This window comes from Pistacia vera, unplaced genomic scaffold, assembly GCF_008641045.1.
Source record: "Pistacia vera cultivar Batoury unplaced genomic scaffold, PisVer_v2 Contig1055, whole genome shotgun sequence".
NCBI lineage: Eukaryota > Viridiplantae > Streptophyta > Magnoliopsida > Sapindales > Anacardiaceae > Pistacia > Pistacia vera.
This window is the reverse complement of record NW_022195088.1, coordinates 239,266-248,312: the sequence shown is the minus strand read 5'-3', so window position 1 is coordinate 248,312 and position 9,047 is coordinate 239,266. Positions and strand designations below refer to the sequence as shown.

Below are 9,047 nucleotides of genomic sequence, written 5' to 3'. Positions count from 1 at the left end.
GCTAAGAACCAGAGCTGCAACTTTAATGTTTTGGGTTTCTCCTAATTCTGACTGGACAAGGGTGAAAACTTGGCTTGAAGTCGTGAACAGAATGTTGGAAACGGAAGAAAAACGTCTTTGAATGTGCTTTAGTATTTCTGCCATAACTTGAGCTTTAGACCTTGGATTGTGCTGATTCTTGAACGATTAGAAAGATAATTTAAAGGGCTATAATTAATATGTTTAACACTTTTCCAGATTCAGACTCCTTCATGCTCAAATTTGGCCCGAAAGATTCTTGTCGATGTAAGGAAAAAGCTTCGTCGCGGCGAAACTACGTCAGATGTGAAAAATAAAATGACGAGTTTTGGCTTGCTAAGGCTGCATCCTTAAGTAAAAGGGGTATAAATTAGCATGAAAATGAAAGAAAAAGGGTCTTGGTTCGTCATTTAGAAGGCAACTCTTGGAAGGAAAAGATTATTGAAGATTTGGGCTTCAAATTAGAGAAGTTTTCTCCATCTTTTGCTTGTTTTTCAATGATGAATCTTGATTCGGTTTGTTTTTGTTATTTTATTTTGTTTTTGAGTATGAATTGAGTTGTTTAACTAGGGTTTGATGTAACCTTGATACAATGATTCAAATTTATATGAATTGATTTATTTTGAGTTTTAATTTCATGATTGAGTGTTTATCTCTTTGCTTAATGACTTTTGGATACTTGATCACCATTCAAATGTGTGTTGTTGACAATGAGACTAAGAAGTGATTGATTATGCCTCTTGGGATAAATACCGTAGATTAAGCAAACGTTAGAGATAGATTTACCGATTTATGAAATCTAGATAGAATTTCATAAAGCTTAAAAAACTTTGAACTATTAATATTCATTTTGTTGGGTTTGAAAGCTTAATAGGGATAAGTAGAAAAAGATAGCTTGAGAAAGTATGTTTACAACTTAGGGAATTCGATTTTCAATCAAGGAATTAGAACTTGGGTAATAAATTCTATGATTTGGGTTAGCGTATCTAGGTGAAATCAACACCCTAGCATTTTTTTTAGCATTTTGTTTAATTAGTTAAGTTGTTGAGTTTTGCTTTAATTTCATTATAATTCATTTATATTTTCTTAAATTGTATTTAGTTCATTAATTTTCCATCAATCCAATTTATTGTTGCTTCAATTAGGACTTAAACTAGAGAAATCAGTACTTAGTAACACTATCCTCGTGGGAACGATACTCTACTTATCACTTTATTAATTTTTGCAACTAGTGCACTTGTTACATTTGCATGTTTGTCAAAAATACGCATCAGTAAACTCTTTTAATTATATTGGATTTAAGTGGATCGTTAGATTCCCGTGGTGTTTTTATCTCTTCACATTAAAGAGGTTTTTCCACGTAACAATTTTCTTGTGTTTCCTTGTAATGTTATTTTCTTATGTTTTCACTAGTTGATTGGCAACCAGTGGCAGAGCGAGGGGGCCTCCCCTGGGCAAAAATCCTAGGTCCGCCACTAGGGTTATCACCAACCCAACAGATTCACGTTTTATCTATGAGTGGATGAGGACTGCACACCTGTCCCAACTTTATCAAAATAAAGTTGTAAGGATTAAAGAGTGGTTCTCACATGTCAAGGCAATTTGCAAAAGCACTCGTTGACCTCAAATGTGTATAAACAAGCACCTCTCTTCACGAAAATGGAGGTTGGACATATGAGAGCTACACATAAATTTGAGCTTTATTATTTCTCTCTGTAAGCAAAATATTTCTTCATCTTTGTATGTCTTACGGGCAATATCATAGAAATATTCAGAGAATAATAAAATAACAATGGATGTAGAATTTGCTTTAAGCATCTGAACCACTATTACAACCTCTCTTGTCAGTCTATTATTTATGTTTCTGCAATATATATAATCTCAGCACCATATTCAAATCTCATAGATCCATCATATGTAATTTCTAAGACTCTCTTAGCACTTTACACGTGCAAGTCATTGGTGTCCAAAATCAAACATCAACATATATTATTAGCAATATACGCTTCCCGTCTTTTCAAAACTCCGGACAGCCATTTTCATCTCCTATCTTGTGAAGATTATAACCAACTAGTTCAAAGTCAGATGCCACAAATGAAACTATGTCCTTCTCTGGATTGATCCTCAAGATCTGCAGCGCAAATTGCACAAATTAAAGAAAGGGAAAGAGAAATTCCTTGTTTTGCAATATAATAGCAGCATGAAGGAAAAATTAAAATTGCCCAATACATTGGAATAAACAATAATTTCACTGTAAGTGCTACTTTTGTCGTTTTCGAGCTTCAAGTTATCTGATACCCTCCGTGACTGTTTTCCTAAAAATTGAAGGGGATGTTTAGAATCTCTATCAACAAGAGATTTATACTGAGGAGCTTCCTGTGTAAGCTATACATGCTCCTGGAAAAGTTGGGAGGGACAACGTCATTCTTTGCTGTTATTAATTAAAACTTCTCTCTTCACAGAAATATATATATTTTTCTGAAAGAAAAAAAGCAATGTAACATTGCTGAAGATTAAGAGTGTATTAAGGGGTATAATGTCCATGAATATGAAGAGCGAAAAGTAGTTCTTTCTGAGACCACAGGATTTCATAGGGTGAGATACTGAGATTATGACGAAAAGATTATGGCATCATAACAGAGGGTGTGTTCAACTATTGGCCTAGGGCCATGCTATTTAACAGAAACAAATTGAGAATCGTAAGCAAAAAGCAATAGTGGTGAAGCTATTTAATGTTACTATATTCATCCAATTCAACTGGCAGTCTACTTACAGGGAAGGCTTTAGGACGCTGCTGAATTAGCTGCTCCTGCAGCACCCTGATAAGGTTGTCGTGAACATAACCATCCCCAATAACACGAACAAAATCACCCGGAATAAGATCTGTACAGGAAAATTCACGTGGAAAGATTCTTTATGAGGTCATGAATGAGATCATCTTGAAAAAGCAAGCTACAAGGCAAAAAGAAAAGGAAACTAGCAACTAGAATTAAAAGCACTTAAAATACGTCAAATACTCAATAGTGAAAATAAATACACACCACAAACATGAGCAATCATGGATGTTAATAATGCATAAGATGCAATATTAAATGGAACCCCGAGAGCCATATCAACTGATACATTTGACAGGATAGCTCTCCATTGGCTATACAGAACTGCAAAGTAAAGAAATATAGCATTAAATAGAAAATAAAGGGAAAAAAATACTTAAAGAGAAGTAACGTGTCATGTCCCAGACCTGTGCAAATATGTGAGAAGGTAAACGGTTCATTAGTTCGAGGTCTGATGGATTCAATGCCGCGAGGATAATTCTTCAGTCATCCGGTCTATTCTTGGTTTTATCAATAACATCGAACAACTGATTATATCCATGGCCTGCGTAGTCAGCGTGCGTGTGTTGGTATATCTGCAAATTAAAACCATATATAAGAGAGGATGGTTGGAACTTGACTACTTAACAAAGAATTGCGATTCCTTTAAAAATAAAGAAAATAACTAACCTGGCACCAAAAAGTCTTCCCTGGAGTCCATCTATTGGTCCCAGGTCACCATCTTCTCTTTCTGACTGAGAAATATAAATACATCAATTGGGATTGCAAGGACAAAATATTATTTAAGTATGTGAAATCACATAGTCAAGTATTTGCCTCTCTAGGTGGTCCCTGGATTCTTTTCCATTTCATATATCAATTAGATGGAAGGGTCGCGCTTGATTATTGGATTTTTTTGAAACAGTTTGTAAACAATTTTATTGTAATAAAAGAAACCAATTATATTCAGCCATAACAATTGTTAAACATATTTTTTCCATAGGTAATATCATAGGTGTTGTTGGATTTGGTAATGAGTAACTCTGAGAGCAAAATAAAGTAGGATATAGAGAATCAAGTATTGAGTTTAATAGTGAGTAATCAGTAACTAGAAGTGAAATTTATTTAATATATTTTTTATTAGAAAGGAAATATGTACATGTTTTTCACTCTGTCAAGTAGGTTTAGATGATGTAGATGGTGTTTATTTTTTCATTTTTCTTAAGATTTTTCAGTTCATAATATTCATGACAGATTGCATGATGACTAACATTTGGTAAATGACTCTTTTGAATATTTGTCTGGCAGCATGTAGATCATCTAAGTTGGTGTCAACTTTTTGGAGAATGTTTGTCAATTCCGGTGTCCCTTTAACAATTGCTAAATCAATTGGAGAATAGAATTCAATCAAATTTTATAAATATATGAAAGTGGTAAATTTACAATAAACATAACATGAATTTGTAAATATAAACATGAAATGAACTTTCAAAGTACCAAGCAAGAATTTTTCTTTTTGGTTTTTACGTTACTAGAAATATGTATTACTATTTCGTTTGACGTTTTATTATTTTGTGTTCATACCTTTTAGTTTCTTTGGTAGAGAATTAGAGTTGTTACTGATATTCGTTGCAAACTCTTTTGGTTGCGATGTTTTGTTAGCCATTGTCAAATTAACCTAGGGAGAATCCATGAACAATGAAAGTGTAGAATTTTTGAAGCAAATTGAATGGTTGATTCTTTATCCTTATCTGTAGATAAGTGTCAAATGATTATTTATATGAGAATAGGATACGAAAAGGTGGAAAATGATATGACCTATCCCGTCCAGACCCTCCCTATCCCATAGGCTCCAGGCACACCCATGAGACTCAGGTGACCAAGACGTGCCATGTGGGAAACTATAAAACCTGTTTATGAATTAAAACATCATAAAACTCTTCTAGCAAAAAATTTATAAGCACTCATTTTTGTTTCTCACAAATAAATATAACATCATTTGTAAATAAACAAATGAAATTCAATTTTTACAAAATGAAATGTATGGTATCAGATTTTCCATATCTTTTACAATCCAAAACACAAAATAAATACATGATGAAGAAACATTTGCAACGAAAAATAAAACATGACTATGGCACATATGATGAAATGAAGTCGTGTGGCCAACCTTGAGTGGGATTCACTCCTTTGCACAATCTCCTTCTTGACCTGGTGGAAAAAACAAAAAACATTTGAAAATGAGGGGTGAGCTAGAAATGCTCAGTGAGTGGGGAATGAGTTCGTATGCAATAAATCATTTCAATATGCAATAAAACATTCATACTTATAAAATCTCATTTCCATATACGCATTTTATAATATAAATCATCTTTCATAACTAATGTTGAAATCTCTCATTACAAAACTTCTTTATAAAAACTTTTATGGTGAACAAATCAATACTCATGTTTCTTTAAAAATATCCATTCTGAAAACATTTATGTTTGTAGTTTTTGGGTTTCTTGGGTACATCTCTACAAGAACGGAAAACACGTCAACGCTTTATGAAGGGAAACAGGGGAATACATGAGAAAGCGAGTTAGTATACGCTTCTACCTTTCTCAAAGATAGTCCAAAAATTTGCAGAACCTGGACAAAACCCAAACTCAATCAGGCGAGGAAGCATGATTAGTTTGGTCACGTCACGATGACTTTCAAGTAGGTCGTTGAAAATTTTTAACTGCCTCCTATAGTCTTCTCCAACGAAGTTTTGGTTGACGTTCTCTACAAAGAAAGAAAAAACATAATTAGCAATCGACTAGTGGATACTTAACCACAACAGAAGGACAAGGATACCTACAAGCTTCATCTGCAAAAGAGTCGTTACCCCTAGAAAAGTAGGAAAATATTCGGAATCCAAATTTTCAAGTTTCTTGGGGACTCTGACCAATCCATTTAAATGGGTCTTTCTCGCTTTGGAAAGATAATAGGTTTGGTCCTGACTTTTTTTTTCTATACAGGTAGAAGAGCTTTTCTAAAGTTAGCTTGCCAATATCATTCAACATATAAGCTGTGTACATACCTACTATAATTATGTACGAGTTCCCTATCAACTGAAGGGGAGCAACATTGAAACGATTCAAAACGTCGGCAATAATGTTATTAGGTGGGATAGACATGCCACACCTCAAAAGGTCTCAGAGATAACCACCCAGTTTTTGGGGGGATCTTTTAGCAAGAACTTTTATGGAACGCGAAGAGAGTTTGGGTCGCATAACTCTCCTTTATGCACTCAAGGTCCTCTAAGACGATCGACGAAGTTGGATCTGTCCTAAACTTAATTGATCACGAGATCCTTGCATTAGTGGCTTCCTCGCTTATATTCCATGAGATTTCAATCCCACTACCTGTGCTCCTCTTAAGGACTTCGGTACTGAGCTCTTCCTGAGCTCTTGATAATCCCTGAATTATACACTTTTCATTATACCTTTTTGTTGGATTTCAGGTACTTTCTAGTGCATTTTGACCTGAATTGTTCCTTAATTCGTTACTTTTCGTATTTCAGGTTAAAATGGTCATTTTGAGCAAATAAGAACAAAATTGGATATTTTTTTACTCAGAAATTAGCAAATCTCAGAAGATAGGAGAGTTCCGGAGCAGGATAAAGCACAATGAAGCTTGTTTCCAAGGAAGAGCACCGAGAATCGAAGAATCAAACGAAGAAGCAAGCGGAGTGGTAGTTCTGTAATTTCAGAACTCAGGAAGAAGCTTCGCCCCGGCGAAGAAAATGTCTTCGCCGTGGCGAAGTAAGCCAGGGACGAGATTATCTGCTTCATTCTTCGCCGCAGCGACAGTCACTTATTCCAGTTTTGTTAAATGCACAGTTTCGTGCTGTGCGTGTTTTGGCTGGGTTATTTGGACGAAGTATAAAAGAAAAACTTAGTCTTTTTGCCCAGGATCTTCGTCTTTATTTTAGGTTTAGCCACTTTTGCATTTTTCTAAGAACTTTGAGCGGTTTGGGTTGTAAAAGGAAGAAGATTTGATTTCCAACTAGAGGATTCATCTTTTGGGGAGATTTCTAATCTTTATTCTCATTTTCATTATGTTGAACATGTTTATTTCCTATTTTCGTTTTTGTGTTATTGATTTAATTATGAACTAATCTCTTTTGGGTTAGGGTTTTGATGGTAGTTTGGATTCTAAATGGCTTAAGGGTTTGATTGTGTTATTTTCATATGAATATGATTTGGTTGTGTGTTACTCTGATTTTTAAAGTTGTATGTGATGAACATGGTGAGATTGAGAAATGAATCATGTTAGGCTTCTTGGGTAATCACCGTTATAGTATTGGATGCTAGAGATAGATTCAAGAAATAATGAAATCATTATAGGATTCTTATGAATAATGAGTTTGAAATTATTAATCTTCAATTTGTTGGGTGCGGAAGGTTAATAAGGAAGAATAGGAAGGCATAGCCCGAAAGGGTATGTCTACATGTTAGTGAGTTTGATTTACAATCATTGCGTATGAATATGAGTTTAGTGTAATTATAGGCTTACCCCATAAAAGTCCAAATGAAGTCAAAACCCTACCCGTTTTACTTGAATTGATATTCCGTGTTTTCATATTGCTTTCTTAATTAAGTTTTAACCTTAGTAAATTTCATTTTGTTGTTTTTAATTTAAAATTTGCTCCCACCAATCCAAAGAATTCCATTGCTTCAACTAGAAAACATTAGGAAACTCAATGCTTTACTTACAATCCTCGTAGGAACGATACTCTACTCATCAATATATTACTTGTGCGATTAGTATACTTGCTACATTTGCAAGTTGTAGGAGCTCTCTCCCTACGATCAGCGAAAATTGTTAGGGAGCCCTCTTCGAATAATGTTGAGGTCAAGGGATGACATGATTGGTTGGCTCGCTTTTGGATACCTGAAACATGAAGAAACAAGTGTTATGACAGGTAACCTATCCATGCTTGCCTTCAGTTCAGGCATACAGAAAGCTCGAATGCAAGTGACCTAAAGTTAAACCCAGAAACACAAGCGAACTATAACGATTCCTAGCAACCAACCAAGAATTCTGGTGGAGGATTCTGGCAGCCACTTGTCTAAATGCTCTTAAAACCCAACTTAGTGGGTTTAAACCCCAGAACTAACTAGGCCATGGCAATGGCCATCCCAACAAAAAAAACTCAAGAACTCAAACAAAGAAACCAGAGAAAACAAGAGTAGAGTACTTACTTGTAAGTAGATGACAAAGAGGTTTGCCAAAAAGTCACCATGAAAAGAGTGAACAATGGTTTGCAAAGAAAAATGGAAATGACAGCCAAATAAGCTCAGGCAAATAATTTTCAAGTAAGGGTGAATTAAGGGTGAAAGAGCCCGTTTTATAGTGTTAAAAAGGTAGTCAAAATGGTGGTAAGCAATCTAAGCCATCTGTTTGTGACGAATCTCAACCCTCCGTTCGTTGAGCTATCTAGACCATTCAACGGTGACATGTGGTGATGATCTGTGATGGGCAATCAACTATTGGATTGAGTAATTATAATCGTCGATGCAAGTTGCCTCAACTTCGCGAGTGTCAAACATACGTCGCTTTGATTCCGCACGTCATCAGTTGTCACAGCGTACACATGACAAAAGTAACTGCAAAATCTGGCTGCATTTAATGCATGACATGCCAGCTCGAATACCCTTATGTTCTCCATTTCAAAATTCGAATTTGACATCATTAAATGAGAAGCCAAGTCTCGATCACATCGGGTGAAATTAAGGTTGCGCAATAAAGCTTGAAAAAAAATTCAACAACTTATGTGCCAATTAAGTCGACGAAAGAATTTAGTATTAGTGGCAAATCAAACAACTACAATTTTTAAAGCTCGTCACGACCTCCAAACACTGGAGGGCAAATATTGTGTGTGATTTTGCCAAAGCTCAAAATTCTTAGATCTCGCAGAATTATAGTTTGACCCAAAATCAATGCGGCCCAGAATAAGCGCAAGCCAGCAAAAGCTCGTCGCAACGACCAATCTTGATAGTTGTTCGACAAATCAGAGGATAAGCATCAATCTCTGATATTTCAGATAAGATAAGACCAGCATTGATTGCAACACGATCTCAACACACAATAGCAGAAATCATGGAATGCATACCAAGTCTGATCACAATCTTGGATTTATCTCTATTTCCTTTGTAAAAATCGTGTATAAATAGGCCCAAAAGCAAT

At 35.2% G+C, this 9,047-nt stretch overlaps 1 protein-coding gene across 1 annotated transcript; it reads right to left on the bottom strand.

Annotated features, from left to right (window-relative positions):
• Nucleotides 1-2,035: 2,035 nt before the first annotated feature.
• Nucleotides 2,036-3,552, bottom strand: LOC116128704 (bifunctional dihydrofolate reductase-thymidylate synthase 2-like). Its single transcript, XM_031414460.1, has 4 exons — nt 3,522-3,552; nt 3,060-3,176; nt 2,792-2,901; nt 2,036-2,149 (listed from the first exon to the last, which is right to left on the bottom strand). Exons 1-4 carry the CDS (start codon nt 3,550-3,552, stop codon nt 2,036-2,038), a joined length of 372 nt encoding a protein of 123 aa, XP_031270320.1.
• Nucleotides 3,553-9,047: the final 5,495 nt, after the last annotated feature.

What these genes read in the sequence shown, in the direction of transcription:
- LOC116128704 (XM_031414460.1), bottom strand. Translation starts at nt 3,552, where the DNA reads ATGGACTCCAGGGAAGACTTTTTGGTGCCAG. An exon ending in GGAAGACTTTTTGGTGCCAG is followed by an intron (nt 3,177 to 3,521) that starts GTTAGTTATTTT and finishes TTTACTTTGCAG; the next exon opens with TTCTGTATAGCCAATGGAGA. An exon ending in CATGATTGCTCATGTTTGTG is followed by an intron (nt 2,902 to 3,059) that starts GTGTGTATTTAT and finishes TTTCCTGTACAG; the next exon opens with ATCTTATTCCGGGTGATTTT.